Consider the following 22,239-nt stretch of genomic DNA (forward strand, 5'->3'; position numbering starts at 1 on the left):
AAATACAGACAGACAATAACTCATCATAATTTTGATAATCAGGACATCCTTTTATAGGTTTAAAGGGGACAGGGATATTGTAAGGGTCTTAGTTACCACATATGGCCCATACATGGGTACTGGGAGGATGTGTGGCTTTCCTATCCCTGTGGATATCTAAGGTAGGTATAGCCCTCACTATATTTGTCACGAGGACCTTCCAGAGCCAGACTGGGGGCATGTTGGGTATTTCTCAGGCTTCTGCCTCAAGGATATTTCAACAGTTCTTGGACATACTCTTGGAACATGTGGATCAATATCTCTGTTTCCCAATCTCTCCTAAGGACTGAGCCCATACTATGAGTACTTTTTATGGGGTGGCACATTTCCTTGATGTGCTTTGTGTGATAGATTGAACCTGTGCTGCAATTAAGGCTCCATCTGCTCCACAAGGAGAGTGATGCAAAAATAAGAAGCGCTACCATTCACTTAACTGCCAAGTAGTTGTGGTGCATGGGATGCAGCACCAGCATGTCTGCCCATCATCCTGGCAGAGCACACAATTTCCATACCTGGTACGTTAGCTCACTCTACTGCCTCTTCCTGCATGGAAGAATGCTGAATGGTCATCTTGTTGATAAGTGGAAATTGTAATTTTTAATTTAATTAATTATTCATAGTAAAATGCATTGCTTAATACTAAACCACTTTTCCTTTGTTTTGTCTCCACCTCCCACCCCCACCCTGCATTTTCTCTTTGTTCTGTTCTGATTTTCAGGTGATTCTGGATATCCATTGAAGCCATGGCTCATGACACCTGTAATAAATCCAACAGAAGTTGTGGAAGATAATTTTAATACAGCCCTGTCACAGACTCATATTGTCATTGAGAAAGTGTTTGTCATATTAAAAGCCCATTTCAGATGCCTGGATGAGTCTAGGTATGTCCTTAGTATGACCTAGCTACTGCATGCAGGATGATTACTGCATGTTTCATTCAGCACAACATGGTCATGCATTGGTCTAGTGGTGAAGTGACCCATGCTGTCACTGCAGCTCCCAGTTCAAGTCCTACTATGATTAATGATGACCAGCTGGCAGCAGATGTAAGGGACCACGTTCGGCAGGCTCATACACAGCATAGAGATGCGTAGGTAAAGTGGTGGTATGTAGTCAAGAACTATGGACTATATCAGTCAGGTTAGTGTTTTCTTTCTTATAAAAAACACATAGAGCATAATTGACGCATGCAGTGCTATATGCTATGCTGTGGGGTGCACGGTCTACTGCCATTGTTCAGATGTTCCTTCTTTTTATTTTGTTTTAGCAATAAACATGTTATTTCATGCTTGCAGCTGAACATTAATTAAGGTTTTGTGTATTCCTCATGCATGGTGCACCATTTGATATTCACTGTTGCTCCTCTCCTTGAATAGCTATCTTATTAACTATTTACTACATATAGGCTCAGCCCATTACCAGTGATTACAAATAAATGTATTCCATTGCCAGACTTTCCAAACAAATTCCTTTTTGATTTTAAAATACTGCAGAAAACAATAATCAGACTCAGTGTGTCTCACAGTGTTCCTTGCCCCTCCCTAGTGTTACTGTAGCACAATGAATAATCAGACTAGGTGTGTCTCATGCTGTTCCTTGCCCCTCCCTAGTGTTACTGTATCACAATGAATAATCAGACTAGGTGTATCCAAATTAAATTTTCCTTTAACCCCATTTATTGATTGTTTTTTCACTATATTTACATCCCACATCATCTGTATGACTTCCAACATTAATGGTTCATTCTCGGAGTTCCACATCCATATAAATGCTTTTTTGTCTTCTATCAACAATGTTTGTTTGTCTTTTCAGCTTTTCCCGGTTAGGGGTCGCCACAGTGGAACTCCGGTCCGCTAATGATTGGCAGTAGATTTTTTATGGTGCTGAGTTGCCAGCCCGATGCCCAACCTTCAGCGAAGGCACGCCCATGACACTAAAGCTTTTAAAGACTTTGACCTGATTGGAATTCATAAATTCATACTCTATTTAGTAAAAATCATTCCTAGATATATGTCCTCTATTTTCTGTGACCTTGCTAGTCATATTGCTTAGGCCCAGTCTAAAGTCACACACTTTTGAGTAATCTCAAAAAATGTGGGTCCAATTAACTTCCCCTGCCTGTTAGCATCCCCAGCAGTCTCTCACTGCATCCCTACACATGAGGCTGAACTTTTCTAGGGTATAGAAATACTTATGTAGGCATTTCCATCCGAATATCTGAAATTTTCTTACTTTTGTTACATTTTGCGGGACCTCACATATTTTTCCCAGTTGTCTGCCATGTTGTTTTCATTCAGCATCCTTTCCTATCTCTCTGTCTACTTCTATATGTCCTTTTGTCCTCTAGAGCTCTGTAGTACTTTATAAAATCTACTAACTAAACTTTACTTGAAAGCACCCTCTCCTCTTGCTTCAATCAGGATTTCTACTATTTTTGGTGTTATTAACAGCTCTATTTTTCTTTTCTAATTCATATTTTTTAATATGTTTATTACTCTGTTATACTGCAGCTACTCCATATCTGGCACTTGGTATCTACTTTTAACTTCTTCCCGACTCATTGGTTCAGCCCCTACTTTTAATTGTTCGCAATATTTAACCTTCTCATTTCTTTGCCACCATCAATCTATAACTGCATTAGTTTGAAGAGCATTCATTTTCCTGAATCCAATAGAGTTTAACTCAGAGTTCCACTATGACTTCCCCTTGTTTTTATTATGGCCTCCATTGCTGATTTAAGTTCTGGCCATCTCCCCTTCCACCTATTTAATTGATATAAGAATTGCCATGCTTCTGTTCCATCTGCTATGTGGTCTAGGGGAATCCCTGCCAATATCAATTATTTACATTTAGAACTATAATCCTTTTTCTGGAGTAGAAAGTATTCTCATTTGAACCATATTATAATACTCTTCTAAAAGTAGGGCATTTAACCCCCTTACTCTACCCATCTTATCAGTAATTCCCAGGCAACTCTCAGTTTTTTCCATCCCATATATATTTAGAGACATCCATTCCTCATTTTAAGCATGTAAATACAAACTTGTCTCATATACAGAATCAGGGGGTGCTATAAACATCTTTACTATCACTATTCTCTGGCCCAGGTCTACCTTATATGTCTCCCACTTTTTAATCAGAGTTCGTATTTTATTTCTAGTTTCCTTCCATGTTTCCTGAGGGAATTCTTCATCTCAGCCTTTAACCACACTCGTATATATCTCATTCTATTGTTCACCCGATATGCATAGTTCTGAACAAAGTTATATGTTGGCAAGAAATTCATACTCCAGTGCCTTTGTTTTTTCCTCATTAATTTTATACGCATCTATCATAGCCGGCCTTAGGCATAGGCCAACTAGGCGGCTGCCTAGGGCACCGCTGTAGCAGGGGCACTTTTCCAGTATTTATTTGGTTTAGGTAGACTAGGATGGGGGCACCAGATGGTGTGGTAAGGGCACCGTGGAGCCCTTTTGCCTAGGGCATCTATACAGGTATACTCCCTCAGCATGTCAAACAGGGTTAGTATGACCCTCTCCAGATTAGTTAGGAACACTATTACATCATCTGCAAATAGTGTGAGCTTATATTCCCTAGCCCTTGTCTTCCAACCCTCAAGCATAGATTGCGCTATCCTTTGAGAAGTGGCTGTAGATAGAGTGTAACTGGCAAAGGTGATGGAGGCAGCCCTGATTGATGCCTCTCTCTATTCTAAATTATTGTGAATGCTTTCAGTTTACTTTTATGTTAGCCATGGAATCCTTGTACATATTTCTAATGAGCAAAACTAGAATATCCAGTATGCTAAGCTAAGTTTCACATATCTCTATGAATCACTGTAATGCATGAATGCATGCGTCAATGGATTCACATAACTAGACCTGGGGTAACTATGGATGGATGAGCTGTGCTGAGAGGCAATCTGCCCTCAGGGACACGCAAACAAGCCTACTATATCTCAAATTTCTCTATGCATAGAAAAACAAAAATAGAGTCAACAACATTTAGGATACATAACTTTGAAGCCCAATTCATGACAGTCTTGCATACTGGGACACACTTTATCACCTCAAAATATTCAATAGTTTCTATTATAGCAAAGTGACGCCAAGGGAAGGAGTTATTAATAAAGTGAAATGAAAGAAAAAACATTATTAACTGATGCACTACTTAGAAAGACATGCTTTCAAAACTGAGCAAAGCTTAAAACATTACTGTGCAGAAGCAAGAACACAAATAAGCAAATGAAAAGGTAATGATTTAATAAATGGCTTTCATTTGCCATAGCAAAAAAAATGCATAACTATAGCTTTAAAAAACATTCTCTATATATCTATGTGACAAAAAAATTTGGTAAAATCAAACTTGCCAATAATAGCAGTTCCATACTTATTGACACTTCATGGTATTTAGGTTTGGTTATGATGATGTCACACTCAAGAGGGTTTACTCCCACCTTCTAAAACACAGTCCTGTACTGTCAAGAGTTAGGTGACAGGGATCACCTGCTATGGGACCCAATGCCAGCACAGGTAAGAGGACCTGCAGAGGCACAGGTCTGGCTGGCTAGCAGAATGGGTAGACCAGGTTAGGGCAAAAATGCCAGAGTTCTACAGTATTTTAACATTTTATTTGGTGTCATTTGGTGTCATTTTTGGGATCCAGTATCTGTCTGCCTGGGATGACATGATCGACAGACCACGATGCTTTGCCAGAGATGGTCTGCACTTGTCGCCCCTGGGATTCAGGTTACTCGCTAAGGTTCTTGCCACCCCTATAGTACCTTTTTTAGGCAAAGTTCAAAGGACAAAACCACCACCATAACAGGTGCAAGCATGCAAAATCTGAATGTAATGCTACTCAATGCTAGAAGCCTAAACCTCAAAATGCACTCTCTCGAGGCACTCCTAAAAATGGAGAACATCAGTATCTGTGCAGTAACTGAGACCTGGTTCAAGGCTCCAGAGAGCACCCCTGCAATACCAGACTACAACTCTTACCATACTTTTCGACCACCAAACCAGGTCCAAAATGCTAAAGGGGGAGGAGTGTCCGTATTCACCAAGGATATTCACAACACCAGGCTAGTTGCCCAACACAATGCATCTGAAATTCTACAAGTGCAGCTAACACTAGGTAAGACTGTAATCCAAACTGTAGCTTGCTACAGATCCCCCACCATGCCCCAAGATTCTCACTATACCTTTCTAAACATTCTGGAAAATATTAAGATACAATCAAATACCCTAATACTGGGTGATTTCAACTACCCTGCCATTAACTGGGAAAACTACTCGTGCACCAACACCTTTGCCCAACGGTTCTTGGAATTCATAAATTCCAACTTCCTGGATCAACTAATCCTTAGTCCCACCAGGGGCTCCAATATCCTAGACCTGGTCATTACCAACATGGGAAATCAATGCTCCACACCTATGGTCACCCCCTCGTTGGTCAGGTCTGACCATATACTAATCACCCTTGACATCCACATCCCACCCCCACCCCCCAGTAAGGAAACCTCCATAAAAAACTTCTCCAAAGCCAACTTCATGTTACTCAAGTCAGAAGTGACAAACTTCATGACACCCATGCAGACGAGAACTGAAAATTTGACTGCTGAATCCTACACTAAGGCACTATATGAGCACATCCACTCGTGCATGACTCATGCCATCCCCAATAGAACCAAGACACTCTCCTCCAAAAAAAGGAAGCCAATCTGGTGGTCCCTTGCCATAAACAAACTTTACAACAAAAGGAAGAAACTGTTGCAGAAAAGGGGAAAATCCCAGGATGCAAAAAACTCCCTTACCAGCCTCAGTAAGAAACTGAGATCCCTCATAAAATCTTCCAAAGCTAGCTACAAAAATAAAATTGCCAAAGATTCCAAAGACAACCACAAGGCATTCTATAGCTATGTCAAGAATCTAAATGACAATGCTCAGATCTGCTCTGAGCTACAACAGAATGGCATTAAATATACTGATCCGAAGCATATTGCCAATAACCTGGCAGATCGATTCAGTGCAAACTTCACCCCCCTCTCACCCCCTAAAGGGCCCATCTCAATACCAAAAGATTGCCAAATTCTGATAATAATGGCCTCACAGGTAAAAAAACGCACTCTCCAAAGCTAAGAATACAGCATCCATGGGACCAGACGACATCCCAGGCTGTGTACTACATGAACTACAAAATGAACTGCCACCTTACCTAAGTGTCATGTTTAATCATAGCCTCACCTCAGGCTTCATGCCCACTGAGTGGAGCACAGCTACAGTTATCCCACTCCACAATGGGGGATCCACCTTGGATCCCAGGAACTACTGCCCCATCAGACTGATGAGCCTGATCTGCAAGGCCATGGAATGTATTATCATGGAACTTATAAACAAAGACATTGGCAACCCTCAAATACTGGACCCCATGCAGTTTGGGTTCGTGAAGGGACGATCTTGTCTCTTGAACCTGATTGACTTCTTCGAATCAGTCTCAAGAGCCATGGAAAAGGGTAAGGTGGTCCACACAGCCTATTTGGACCTTGCCAAAGCCTTCAACACCATCCCCCACTCTGGACTCATAGATAAACTTACTAAGCTGGGCATTAATCCCTACGTCACTCGATGGGTTACCAACTGCCTTGCCTTCAGAACCCACATTGTAAAAGTAGCCGATTCCAAATCTAGCTCCAGACAAGTGAAGTACCTCAGGTTTCAGTCATGGGACCACTCTTGTTTGGCATCTACTTCTCTGAAGTACAGGCCAACACTAAAGGACTCTGACTAGCAAAGTTCGCAGATGACTGCAAACTGGGAGCCATTACTGAATCCCCAAATGATGTGTATATTCTACAAAAGGGCCTTACAGAAACAGATGCTTGGTGCCAGAGCCATGGGTGCAAGCTCAATGCCAAGAAATGTATAGTTATCCCCTTTGGGAAAAAACATGTACCCATGAATTACCACATAGGTGGCAGTACACTAAACACCGAAAGTGTGATAAGAGACTTAGGGACACAGGTGGACAGTGGTCTCACCTTCGATAACCACATCACCACAACAATCAGGAAATCCTTCTATGTGGCACACCTCATCACTAAGAGCTTTTCATCCAGAAAAAAGGAGGTCATTGTTCCACTGTATTCATCCCTCATTAGACCCATTACAGAATACAATGGCCTGTTTGGTATTTACCTCTCAAGACATCTGCAACAACTGGAAAGGCCACAGAAATACCTCACTAAAAGAATCACAGGCTTAATGCAGATGCCCTATGCTGACCATCTTAAAAAAACTCCACCTATACTCTGTCACATATCATCTACTCAGAGGTGATCTCTGCTTAACATACAAGGCCATGTCAAACCCAGAGCTGTTGGACATGCTACACTTAAAGAAATCCCAATCCCTCAGAGCCACACGCTCCAGGGATCTAAACCTTGTCATCACAATAAACAAAACATGCTGGAGGGATAGGTTCCTGACCCAGAGACTCCCCAGACTCTGGAATAGACTGCCCATACATGTCAAGCAGAGCGCCTCTTTGGCCCTCTTCAAAAGGAACCTTTATGACTGGATGGGAGATAGGAAATTCTCCCTGGGGATCACGTCAGTCACCCTGCTAGACTGGGGTCCAGGGAAGTAAATACTGTGGGAAGAAATAGCCAGGTTATTGTTATGGCTAGGCTTGTATAGGGCCTAGGGCCAATAGCCTAGTATCAACCTATGAACCTATTAACTCTTAAGTAACATAAGTCTTAAAAAAATGGTAGATAAATATTGCATAAATGCAGCTAAATGCAAGAAGAAATGTATGTGTAAGTGCAAATATGTATTGATATGTAATCCAAAAGCTATACATAAAGCTAAATATATCTGTAAACAGAAGTGCATGTGTATACAAATATGGCATGTCAATAGAGTAGGTATGGCAGAGGGGCAATTAACCCAGGGACTGTCTTCTCCATAGTGCAATCTGTGGATGTACTAAAAGAAAATATCAGGTCTGACATTGCTAGTACTGGCTACTATGTTTTTCAGAGACGTATAAATGAGCTGATAATAAGTTCCTTCTTATTGCAGCCATAGCTGTTTCTGAATCACAGTTTCTCACCATCATGGTAGTTTACCTATCTGAGGTAGAAATTAACATGAACAGTTGGCCTTTTCTGAATCTTAAGTTCTTATTTTACAAACTCTGAGTTATATGGTATTGAATAAATGTGCCAACACTCATGAGAGTAAAAAAATACTAAATATGGTATGAACTCATTCCCTCCAATGGGGGTAAGTTTGCACTGTCCCTTCCAATGATCAGAGCATACACTTCATAGCTCTGGAACCATGGGGGTTACTAAAAAAGTTTAAATGACAAACTCTTCAGTACAAACTATTTTATAGTTGTAGTGTTATTTAGGTTATAGGTATTAAACTGGAGTTTATAAATCACAGTAAACTATTAAGTTTGTAATATTTTATAAACAACTTACAATATTTCAGCAACCACTCAAGTTACATATATACTGTTGGAAGCATTTGTTCACCCAGCTAAGAGCTTTCATGTCTGTATTACTGGTTGTCAAGATACTTAGAAAATCTTGAAACTTCTGACAGTGTAAATAAATATTAGATGAACAATAATTAATATGGATCAATGTGGTTTTGCGATGGGGTGCAAACATTTGACAACATTAATAGAACAATGTTGATCCAGAGGGAAGCAGAATGTAAAAAAATACCACAGTTGTTGGTGAGTCGTGATGCAGAGAAAACATTCAGCAGAGTAAGATGTGATTTGATGAGTAGAGCAATGGAAGCATTTGCATTCCCTGATACAATAATAAGGTTAATTAGGAGGATATATGAGGAGTCGGAGGCAAGAATTAAAGTGGGAGGAATCCTCTCTGATAAGCTGTGTTTGAATAGAAGAACCAAACCAGGCAGGGGTGTCCTCTTTCCCATTTATTTACTTTATATTTAGAGTCATTGGCAAGAAAATAAGGGACTCGGAAATTCAAGGATATAATTGTCATGATAATCAAGAAAAGTTGGGTTTATTTGCAGGCAATATTATTTTGTACCTAATAAAACCAGAAAAAGACATCTCAGCATTGTAGAACATTTTGAGATAGTCTCAGGATATAAAATGAATGAAGATAAAACAAAAGCTATAGCTAGAAATTATGTACCCACACATGAATTGGTTCAGCAATACCAATATTTATGTGGACATGATAAAATGAAGTATTTAGGAGTATGGATTAAAAAGGCTTCTGTTATGGCAGCTAAGGATATGTGGGAAGAGACCCAACAAAGAATAATAGAAAACCTGAAAAACTATAAGATCTTGTTTATGGATATGGATAATAAGATACAAGCAGTGAAAATGGTTTTTAGTCCATTTAGTTTTATGGACAGGTCAGGCATATTTTATCAACTGGAAGTTAAACTGTGGACAATAATAAAGTACCAAAGGAGTGTATCTGGGAGGGGAAAAAAGGTAGGGTCAAGTGGGATACGTTAATCCTTCCAATAGAACAAGGTGGTTTAGGATTACCGGAAATGAAGGGATATTTTAGAGCTACGCAGTTAAGGCTCATACACATAATTCAAGCAGAATGCTATAATTCAAAGTGGAAACAGACGATGATGTAATGAGGAAAATTCAAGAAATAAGGAAAGAGGGGGATTTTGGATGCAGATATTTAAGGAGAATAACAACAGCCATACAGAATATAATATTTATAAAGTTACATAAAGTAGTCTAAGAACTAAACCAACATGAAAATGGAGAAAGGAGATTTTTCCAATAGGAATGACTATAATCAGGGGTACAAAAATAGGAAGAGGGAGCTGGAATTAACTGGAGAAAAGGAACCAAGGTACTGAGAGCAAATAACTAGAGAGGGAAAGGTATTTAAATAGGAACAGGCCAAGAAGACATTTGGACTGTAGGCTACAGACTGCTTTCCCTACCAGGGATTGATATCAGAGTATAGGCAAAAAGAAAGGGATAGGGGAATCTTAAGTGAAAGACCTGTCTGGTAGAGGTTTTAGTTGAATCTTGACCAAACCTGCTGTTAAAAAGAGATAATTAGTAGGGTATATAAAATATTGCACAATATCTAGAGGAATCAGTCAGATAAGGTTAGAAAAGACTGGAAGAGATATTGGAAAACCAATTTACAAGAAAACAATGGGAAGACATATTTATGGCTCCAAAGTATGCAGCAAGTCTAGAAGATTAATCATTTTCACTTGGAAGTATTTGCATAGGTATTTTATACCCCAAGCAGACCCCAAAGAATTTTTCCTCAAGTAGATGGCAAGTGTTGGAGGTATGATGGGGAAGAAAGATATAACTGGGAAAAATATGTTTGGGGATTATAATGAGCTGGCAGACTTTAAAAATTCGCTACAGAGTTCTCTGTCAAAAATACGGGTGAACAAATGGGTGTAATTAAGTAAATGATTATCTGAGCTTCAACACAGGATCTGAATTGCCTAGACATAATAAGGTCTTGTTAAGTTTAATTCTTGTGGCTGCCAAAAAAACAATTATGAGAAAATGGAAATCAAAGTCTAAGCCAACTGTATTTGAAGCATTGAATACTGTAATAGATATAAAAGATCTGGAAGTAGGATCTTTAGAAAAGGTTAAGAGCAAATCACATAGAAATAAATGGGAATTGTGGTAGCAATACATACAGAATAATGTTCTGGAGGAGGAGTGAGGTTTAAGGGAAAGCAGGAATTCAGAAATTTATGTAAAGCTAGATTTTTATTTTATTTATTTTATTTTTTATTTTACATTTGTTGACCGGGCTAGTCTAACTGGATATATGTCCATTTTCAGTAGAGGCCCGGGGAGAAAAGTTCCAAGCATAGGCAGTGACATATCATATAATTACATGCAAACAGCAAACAGAAATAAAAAGTTAAAAATATTTTTTTTTTATTTTTTTTACAGATGTACAGACATTTTTTTACAGATGTACAGACATTATAATTTATATCTAGTACAGTGGAGGATAGCATATTTAAAATAAGAAAACTCTATTAAAGTACTAGGAAGGAAATCTTGTTAAATACTAGTTAGAGGCAAGGTTACTGGTTAACCCAGGTAAATGTAAAAGAACAACAGAGCAGAAACGTCTGTAATATACTGTGAATATTCAGAGGTGGAAATCAGTGATTAATGAGCATATTTCAAATAAAAAGGGTAAGAACAGCCAACAACTTCATGTTCAGATTGATGATAGTTATACAAAAGAACATATGTGAAATATAATGTATGTAAATGGGAACACAGGATTTGTTTTCTTTTATATAAATGTATGTTTGTCTATGTCTTAAGTGATATTTCAATAAAGATGTTAAAAATATACAATAATTAATATCTCTTTACTTGCATTAGACAGAGGTCAGCTATCAACACAGTTGTGTTTGCCACTGTGTAAACGTTAAGATGAAATCTTTTAATAATTTGTATTCAGCATGGTTTTGGAATTATTGATGCAAATATAAACAAGCAATAGTTGCTGCCTAGAGGCATCAGCATGATGTAACTGCAGGGGCACCTGCAGGTATCACTCAGCTGTACTGAGTTAACAACAAAGTCCACAAATATAAGAGCAGTTATAATGATAAACTTGGCATTTCAGACCATATGGATGTGGTTTTTAATTTAGCCCTAAATAATGTTAATAACAGATTGATCAATTTTCTAGCAAAACTGTATTATGAGGTAGCCTATAAAACCATACAAAATGAGCCATGTCTATGGAACTAGAACAAAGCTTTTGAGAATGGGAATATAGCAAATGACTGTGTGTTCTATTCAGAGGTGGAATCAGTGATTAATGAGCATATTTCAAATAAAACGGGTAAGAACAGCCAACAACTTCATGTTCAGATTGGTGACTACTGAGGCTATCAAGGAAGCAAAATAGAAGCTGACCTAACAAATCATTGTATTATTGTAATATCTGACCACCTAAACATTTTCAGGAATTTAATAACTGTTTCCTAGCGCATAAAATTCACAGTATATTACAGATTAATAGCTTCTTTTGACTGTAGGTTCTTAATTATTACATCATAAAAATTTATACATGTTATCTGAAACTTGTACCGAATGATCAGCAAGTTGTTTGTGTTATGTAATCATACTGTTTAAGTCATTTCATTCTGAACACGTTTTAGTCATGCACAAGCAGTTAACCCCCTTTTTTCATTGATATTTTACTCATGGGACCACTTAGCGTGTCATCTTAGTCAAAATATGCTTTTCTTTTCTTTTCTGTTGCTGAGCCACAACATTCTTCACAGTTTTGGGGACCAACCCATTTTACTTCAAACATAGATAGCTGCTGCATATGAGCCAAGTTCTTTGCTATTTGCTGTGGACTTGCCCATACTGTGTTGCATTAGTAAAACATTAACATTAAATGCAGTTCATTGTATTTTTTTACATACAGTGGTCAGTGTTGAAATGATGCACCCATCTGGTACACCCATGCGCATTTGTGCACACATTTCCAGCACACAGAGTGCAGGTATAATAATCTTTGATGATGCTGTGATAATTTAGAATGCTGTATGATGGCAGCATAAAAGACAGAACTTGGAATCAAGGAAAAAATAATGTAGCACATAGGCCATGCGAGTGTGCTGAGGTAACATCAAAGATTAGATCCCAGAGGGCATGCTCAATAATCTAAATCAAGCAATAAATAAATACAAAGAAACAGACAGTGATGAAGTATACTAAAGGGCAAAGATTTCTTGTCCCGTTAATGGGACAGAGTTAGCCATTATCAAGTTTAGTAAACTCAACGGATCTTAATGAAAATGTAAAATAAGAGACTAACATTAAACTCCTCATGTGTTAATGATGTGTAGCCTGCCACAGACTTTTAGGGTAAGAGTCAACTGGGGCAAAATAAAATGATTTGATGAGGGTTAAGGTATGCACATCAGAGAAGGTATCACAAACTAACATAATCCACATCAGGGAGTAGCACTTGATTTTCTTACTCACCTATTACAATTCCACCTTGTCGCTCTACTAGTTTGATTGCAGCTTCCATTGATCCTCCAGTCTCAATCCACTGATCCACTAAGAGAATACGTGTACCTGGTGAGAAAATTAATTGTGAATGTGGCTGGGGAACAGTAAATAGCAGCTCATTAGATGATTTGTAAAATAATTTTATTTGTAAATAAAGGATTCTGCAGTTTATACCCTCACAATGCGTCTTAGCATAAAAAGGAGATTAAAGGAATGAACTTTCTAACTATAACATAGAAAAATATATTAGTTATTATCATCCCAAAGAAACCAAGTTGTAAATGGAGTTTCTAGCATTCAGCTTCCTTCCACCATGCCAGATGAGACATTATACCAGCATTAACATTCCAGACTATGTTGACTTAAAAAACACATTTATGCACATCATTTGACTGTTTGCATACTTGATTAAATCTAATTAAAATATTTTTCTTGACCTTTTAGTAGCAGCTTAGAAACAGATACTTCATATTAACCAGACTCTGGCCAGAAGCCAAGAAATCAACTCAGAACTAGAAGTGGCTCATACAATACTTTGTTTTGTTCATATTCAATATAATATTAAAACTCATTCCTTCCAATACAGCTCTTTTGAGTGTGTACCTTTAACTCCAAGAGCATGTGGCGTAAGCCTTTGAAAAATGAAGTTATCACCTTACAGTTCTAACAAATACTCATTGACAGAGGTCAAATCTCAATAAAACCATATTTGCTATCATGTATGCTTCAAGATAAAATATTCTGATACCTTGCATGTAGCACAGTTTTAGAATTATTAATGCAAATATGAACAAGCAATATTTGACACCTTGAGGAGCAGTAGGAGGGAACAGCAGAAACGTCTAGAGGTGCACTCAGCTGTAATGAGTTAAAGGACCCTACTATACACCCTGCCCCCCACAGAGTATGAGGATTTTCTTATTAAATTCTAGGATATAAAAATTAATTATGGCAATACAAATGGTATATTTAATGGAGACCTTAACTAAATAGTGGCACATGAAACTGCTCAGTATGAACTAAATGTGTTCAAATATTGATCAACAATGTAAATCAAATCAGCTTGGACCAAACTTCACAAACTTCATTTAGAGATGTCAATATCTTGGGTATCATAGTAACAAAGCTAGGCTCCCTCTTCTCCCCAACCTCTATGGTTACAACCTCTGTAATTAACTTAGATTATGAGAATATTATGTTTATCTAAGAGTAAAATCAAACTCATGTATACGTAAAATTATTCTTACTAGTCTTTTACAGGAAGCTGCGATGCAGGAAATGACATAGTGATCAAAACAGATTGGTGTACTATGTTCAATGACTCAAATACATCTGTGTAGGATGTCATCAATGATTCTATGATATTATTAACTTCTTCATTAATGAAAACATGTAAATAGGACACAGTTGTACAAATACGTTCAAAAGCTGAAGGAATCACAACATTAATAAGCAATCTAACAGTAAAATAGCTACTGCTTAGCTTTCAGAAATTACCTGGCCATAAAAGCAAGTCTTAGTTAAATAAATTACAGAAACTACTTTACTTTTTCTATCATATCATCTATATCTAACTTTGAACTCAGTGTTTAAGGCTGAAAGTAATAATAAGCTATTATTTAATTACTTGAGAAAACTGAAATGTAAAAATTGTGAATGTACTATGTTATTAATAAACAAAGAAGTGATCACCCATCACTAGATACAGTAAATATTTTGCAGAAAAATTGTGTGCAAACTTTACAATAAGCAAATAAATATTTCAGAGTGTTATAAAGATAAGGAAAGAAAAATTTTATATAACTGAAGACATGATAACTGCTATAATTTAAAATGAAAGTATTTTTCTATCATTCTGTCCATGAAAAAATCCCTTTAGACTCTAACTGGAAAAATCACTGCTACAGTTTATGCAACAAATATATTTTTATGATATGTAACTGCCCTGAGATAGTATAAAGTATGAAATGTACTAACCGATTTTTTCAAATGTCATTGCAAAAGGCATACATGGCATGTGAGTATTCCTTTTCTTTGCAAAGCTGAAAACATATATCCAATACAATCTGTTACTAAGTTAATGATCACCAATTCTGAGGCAAGCGGTAAAAGAAACAATACTACACATGTAGGATTATAATAATTTTCTGACCGCCTAATTCAATACCACTATGACAAAATACTGTAGCATTAAAATACTTTGGGGTAGTAAAACCTAGAACTCTTCACACATAAAATTCATCTATTGTTTGATGCTGTTATTTCACTCAAGATACTCTTGGGCTTTAGCAATAGTTGTACACAGGTTCCTCAATGGTTCTAATAGGATCACTAGCATTATTCCCTTTCTCGTTCATTTATACATTCATTTATTCTTTCATTCAGTGGCAGTCCTAGCACTCTGTAGGTGATAAGCAGCTGATCTTAGAAGGGCACCAGCATATAACAGGACTTTTGGCTGGGTTAATTTTGCCTGCAAACCAATACTATTTGGCTGCTGACTTGTATTCAAAGGCAAATATGCATTCACTTAACTCAGAAATCTAGATGAGGTTAATCTGTATCAGATAGACACCAGAATTTAAGGGTACAAATATAGAATTAATGTACAGCAGGATATCAGAAAATGTGTAGCTCTATGAGAATGAGAAAACCGACTGCTACATCAAATCTAGCCAATACCTTAAAACATGTCTATACCAACACCACACAAAAAAAAATCTCAGTAAATAGTGCTTAATGCTCTACACACTTGGAAATAAACCATGTCAGAAAATGTTTCTTCATGTACATTACATTTAGTTAACAGAAGGAGCAAGCCTGTCTAGTCTTGACATTTTAAGTGGTTTAATACTCTACCACTCTTCTATCTCTATATTCCCCTTACCCAATTTCACGTGTCCTATTTTGAGTTTTGAATGCCTCAATTAATTCCTTTTCACCACCATTACCAGTGGTCCATTTCATGGACCCACAACCCCTCTGAGAAAAAGTACTTTAGGAGATCCATGAAGTAGTTAGTCCTCCCTTTTCAGATTGACCCCTTCACAGCTCCATCACATGATCTTGTGAACCTGGATAATGTGCCTATCTCTTCTGGTTTCAAGTTTGAAGAGCTCTAGCATTTCTTGCCTGTGGTCATTTTTCTTACATTTTACTACATGCATCTTTCTGGTAGTTTTCTTCTGAATGCCTTGCAGTAGACCAGTGCCCTTTCCTTCTATGGCCTGCAGAAATGCATGCAGCTCACAATGTGTGGTCTGAACGAAGCCATGTTGAGTGCAGACATTATTTCTTTGCTTCTGGAATCTATCCCTTTGAGAAAGTCCTCCACAACAGACAATGAATCCACCAGCACTGGTAAATCACCACATATTAAAAGAGGTAGAACCATGGTTAGCCCTTTAGGGGCAGGAAACACAGGGGAGGGAGAAAGCATTGGGGTCAAAAGTCTAGAGGAACTTTTCAAGTCAGTGGTGAAATAGCTCAATCTTATACAAATGTGTTAAACATCTCAAAGTACACTCTGTCATCTGATGAATATTCTCTACTTAATAAAGGTCTGGGTTTTATTCCTGGTATCTTTATTGATGAAAGTTCACATGTATCTGACATTTTAGAGTTTTGTAGAAAAATTAATCTTAACCTATTTTTCAAACAACAGGATAACTCTGACCTCTCTCAAAGATCTACAGACTTTAGATTTCACAAATCCACATTTAATTCCCCCCATGGATAAACATGTTGCAGTGTTTCAGCAGGCTGTCATTAAAGATTTACATTTCTATTCCAACAGTTCTGATAACATTAGAAATAATATATCTTACAAGGAACAACTTGCCCTTACCAGGCTCAAAAACAACAAAGATATAGTTATACTCTCTGCGGACAAAGGGGGTGCGGTCGTAGTCATGCACGCCGATTATTATCGGGATGAGGGAAATGGACAATTGTCCAACCATCATCACTACATGAAAATGAGTACAGATCCCACACCCTCTTTCCAACAAGAAATTAATGATTTTTTACAAGAAGCAGTAGAAGCTGGTATAATTTCTGAAAAAACTAAGATACATCTTATGGTCAAGGATCCAGCCAAACAATATCTTTATTTGCTTCCAAAAATTCATAAGTCTATTAACAAACCACCTGGTAGACCCATTGTATCGGGCATTGGATCTCTGACAGAACCTTTATCCATGTTCCTGACTGAAAAACTCAAATCACTGTTAGCATGTATCAGAGCTAGAATTCAAGACACCACGGAATTCTTACAAATTATCTCTGAATCTCAAATTGAACCTGGTTGGCTATTATGCACTTTGGATGTTAAATCATTATATACTAGCATTCCACATTGGGCAGGATTGATGGCTCTGGATTTTTGGCTAAACAAAGCCAATATTTATCCCCCTGGATTGAACACACTACTTGTATGTATGGCAGAACACATTCTGACAAAAAATGTATTTTATTTCCAGCAAGATTGTTACTGGCAGATACAAGGCACGGCCATGGGGGCCTCTTTTGCACCAATTTATGCAGATCTGTACATGGGTTATATTGAAGAGCACATCATTTATGATGAATTGCATAATGTGTATTTACCGGAAATTGACATCTGGAGGAGATATTTGGATGACTGTTGGCTAGTGTGGAAAGGTGGTTCAGATTACCTTCAAGAATTCATGGAACATCTAAATGGAAATATGTGGGGGACCGAATTTACTATGGAATATGATCTGAATGACATTCATTTTTTAGATGTCCACTTACAACGACAACCTGACCACACACTCAAAACATCTGTGTATCGTACATTTCCACAATATAATACCCTATTACATGCCAACAGTCTCCATCCCAAACACATTATTAAGAACATTCCGAAATCTCAGTTTCTGAGAATAAAAAGAATATGTTCATCGGAACAGGATTTGAATAAGCATCATGATGATTTAGCCAATAGATTTTTGGCCAGAGGATATCATTGGAATACGATCAGTTCTGCTGCACAATGGAGTAACAACAAACCCAGTGATTCATTGCTAGTTTATAATAAACAAGTTAGTTTTAATAATCCAGATACATGCAGATTTGTCACTACATATGGCAGAAACAGTCATAATCTCATTAACATCATCAATACACATTGGAATATACTCAAATCTCACCCTCTTTTGGAAGGATATTTAGGAGAACGATGCTACTTTTCATACAGGAAGGGCAAAACACTAGGTTCCCATTTTTCTTATTACAAAAGGAGTGGCATGGGGGATAATTCTTGTACGCAGAGAACATTAACAGGGGACAAACTAGTTGGCACATACCCCTGTGGTCATTGCAGTTTTTGTGGTTATATATTCAAAACCAAAAGTTTTACAAGTAGAAATACTGGTCATTTATATGACATTAAATTTTTTGGAAACTGCAGTTCTGACTGGATTATTTATCTAGCCACCTGTACTTGCCAGGCTTTTTATGTTGGTCAAACATCCAGACAATTTCGCATCAGAATATCAGAACATCTGGGTGATATTAGAAACTGCAGAATCACAAATGCATTATACAGACACACCATTAAGCATCCCACTGCTAAATTTTCATTCTGCATTATTGATAATATCATTGGAAACCGGGCATTCAAAACAGGATGGCATGATATTTTAAACAACAAGGAGAAAAGATGGATAGTCAAACTTGGTGGGCTTTTCTCACCGGGACTTAATGACAAAATGTGATTTATTGTTCTAACATCTTATTTCAGCTTAATCGTTGATGGTTTAAATATGTGTTACTCCCATTGTAACCCAAATACTATAATATTTTTCAGTGAATCTTATGACATAATGTGAGTTAAAGACCTATTGTGTTAATCTATTTTTTATTTCATACAGTCAAAATCTTCTTCATTAAACTAAGGTAATATTTTGTTTTTCACCTAATAAGTTTCATGACAGTTTGGTACAGTTTAAGGTAGACCATTCTTTTTGAATGTTTTGTAACCATTTATTTTTTCATTTTTTAATGGTTCTTCTTTTTTGACAGGAAGTGATGTCATTCCTTCCTTGAAGGGTATATAAGGAGTATTCTCATTATATGATTGTAACTACTGAGGAAAGCTAAATAGCTGAAACCGGTCTAGTTTCAGTGCAATAAATTATTACTTTTGGATCCATTCGTGGTGCTGGCATATTTTTCTCAACTGGTCACATAAGCTTGGTTGCCGGGCACCAGCCGTACTTGCTAGCTTCATCTTACATTGAACATCCCTTTGAGAATACATGCTAGAGTTTGTTTCTGCTACTGCTTTCTTACTCTCTTCATGGAAATCGAATCCAGCTGTGAGCAAGACACAATGACACTGCACTCACCAGATGCACATGAAGATTGTTGTTAGTTGTGTCTGTTGTGCTAGGTCAAAGGGCCCTTAGAATCCTTCACTGTCCTAAATATTGCAATGACTGTGTTGTCAACCACGTGATGTTGAAAGACCTAAGGTGCTCTTCCCTAAGGGAGGCAAAATGAGGCACAGCTCACCACCTTTGTCTTCAAGTAAGGTAAAACACTAATGTTTAATAACAGCAGATGAAAACAGAGGAAAAACAAAGTGGAAAGCAAAATTTCAACTATATACAAAGAAAACCAATAAGTCCACTTGTGAAGCAGACAACAACTCAAGAAAGTAAGCTATGCACCACTCATTCAGGAACACCACATACAATTTTATTTTTAAGCAATATTCACGGTTAGTTTTCATCCACACAATGGCATAGACTTCATCAGAATAAAGACATGACAATTCTAGAGGAATTTATATAATAAAACAAGGAATCGTTTCTTCGTTAAACTAATTAATCAATGATAAAAAGTTAAAGGCACCATGTAAATTTCAATAGTTTTGTCAAGTGTAATTTACCTGATTGGTTTGGGCTGTAAATATTGTATATAGTTACACTTTGTTATTACATTTAAATAAAAAAAAAAGTTTTCCAAAAAAAATTCCAGTAATCAAAAATATACCCAAAAACCAACATACCAAAAAATCCAAAGGAACAAAAGAACACTGGTCTGGTCTGGTATCACAGAGTTTAATCAATAAGTTAAGTGCTTTCCTTCCATCAATGTAAGGAACTTCTTCAGAATTCTGTCGCAGTCCTAACCCTATGGAGAATTCCAAGCATGGTAAGGAGGGGCAGGTAGACCTGATAAAGTACATAGAGCACCACCAGGATGTGACCATGGTGAGGGCAGCATCAGCAGAAAAAATGTGTTTATCAATACATCTAGTAATGAGATGAAAATCGTACACTCATACTTTAATAGCATTACTATTTGCAAATGGGTTTTCCTCTAAGTACGACTAACTATAAGATATTACATTTTGGACCAGTTAGGATAATTTCTGATGTTATATTGCTCAATGCTGCTTTAGACAATATCAAGGGAATAAAAGATCTGGGAATTCTTATAAACAGCAAATTGTGGTTTAGGGAGAATGCCCTAAATGTTAAGACTAGAGCACTTCAGACTGGGTCTTATATTTTTCGCCATGTTAGCTAGGGATTCCTCAGTATTTATTGTGATATATATGTCTTATATTAAGCCTATTCTTAAATATAAAGTACTGTTTTGTGCATATTGAAAGTGTGAGTTAAAGTTGCTTGAAAATATCTGAGAAAATGTATCAAAGGGTTCCAGTTCATAAAGATATGGACTATTCATCCCTTTTCAGATTTCTACCTTTATAAACTGTTACATATAGATAGATACAAGGGACCGACTGTGGGGTCTATATCAGAAGCTCGAAGTTCCAAAACTTTGAATCTGATATGGTCGACACCATATGATCGAAGTCTTGAAACTTCAAATCGTTTAACGGAGATCTCCGTACAGCACGGAAAGGGAATATTTCCCTTTTCTGTACTGTAGTGCGATCTTGGAGTTGGTATATTTAAGTAGAGGGATGTGGGGGGCACAGCCTCCCATCTGGGGGGTGCAGGGGGGCTTGCCCCCCTGTTTAGAGCATTTAAATTGCTTGTTTAGGTTGTTGTCTTTTATTACATTTTTGATGTTTCAAGACTTTGATTATATGGTGTTGACCATATCAGATTTGAAGTTTTGAAACTTTGAAAATGTAATATAGACCCCCATTTGTGTTTGGGGTTTAAAGAAATGCACAATACTGTTTTAAGAACTTCTTTAGGGCTTAAACTATAAGAGAATATTGGACCTCTCAGGGACAAAAATGCTATATACTATGGTGTACCTACTGCAAAAATACATAAGAGGTATAGATTTCTGAGCTTAGCCTTTGCATGTTAATGGAAAAAGCTGTCATAATATATATTGAGCAATCAGAATCCCTGTGTGCATTTTAAGGTCATCTAGGTTCATGGGTATGGATTAACATTACAAGAAATTAACTAAATTCTATTTGTATGATGTTGACCTTTAGGCCTGAAACAGGCACTTGAAAATACTATGTAACCATGAAAACTATGAGACAAATCAGTCCCCTCTTTGGCACCAAACGTTTTGTATAGGTTCACCCTTAGCAAATATCTACACATAAGACAAAAGCAGTTGTCATTATATATATATATATATATATATATATATATATATATATATATATATATATAAAACGCTATAGGTTCACCCTTAGCAAATATCTACACATAAGACAAAAGCAGTTGTCATAATATATATATATATATATATATATATATATATATATATATATATATATATATATATAAAATGCTATAGGTTCACTCTTAGCAAATATCTACACATAAGACAAAAGCAGTTGTCATAATATATATATATATAAAACGCTATAGGTTCACCCTTAGCAAATATCTACACATAAGACAAAAGCAGTTGTCATAATATATATATATATATATATATATATATATATATATATATATATATATATATATATAAACGCTATAGGTTCACTCTTAGCAAATATCTACACATAAGACAAAAGCAGTTGTCATAATATATATATGTATATATATAAAACGCTATAGGTTCACTCTTAGCAAATATCTACACATAAGACAAAAGCAGTTGTCATAATATATATATATAAAATGCTATAGGTTCACTCTTAGC

The 22,239-nt window shown here is 36.8% G+C and overlaps 1 protein-coding gene across 1 annotated transcript in view; it reads right to left on the reverse strand.

Annotated features, from left to right (window-relative positions):
- Positions 1-12,313: 12,313 nt before the first annotated feature.
- The window catches only part of LOC122787943 (adenine phosphoribosyltransferase-like), a 152,498-nt gene continuing 142,572 nt past the window's right edge, over positions 12,314-22,239 (reverse strand). The window contains exons 5-6 of the mRNA XM_044054871.1: positions 13,084-13,179; positions 12,314-12,459 (exon numbers count right to left, since the gene is read on the reverse strand). Of these exons, the coding sequence (XP_043910806.1) occupies positions 12,314-12,459; positions 13,084-13,179 (242 nt within the window). The remainder of the gene's footprint in view (positions 12,460-13,083; positions 13,180-22,239) is intronic.

The sequence above is a fragment of the Protopterus annectens genome, chromosome 13.part0, assembly GCF_019279795.1.
Source record: "Protopterus annectens isolate FY-2018-M chromosome 13.part0, PAN1.0, whole genome shotgun sequence".
Lineage (NCBI taxonomy): Eukaryota > Metazoa > Chordata > Ceratodontiformes > Protopteridae > Protopterus > Protopterus annectens.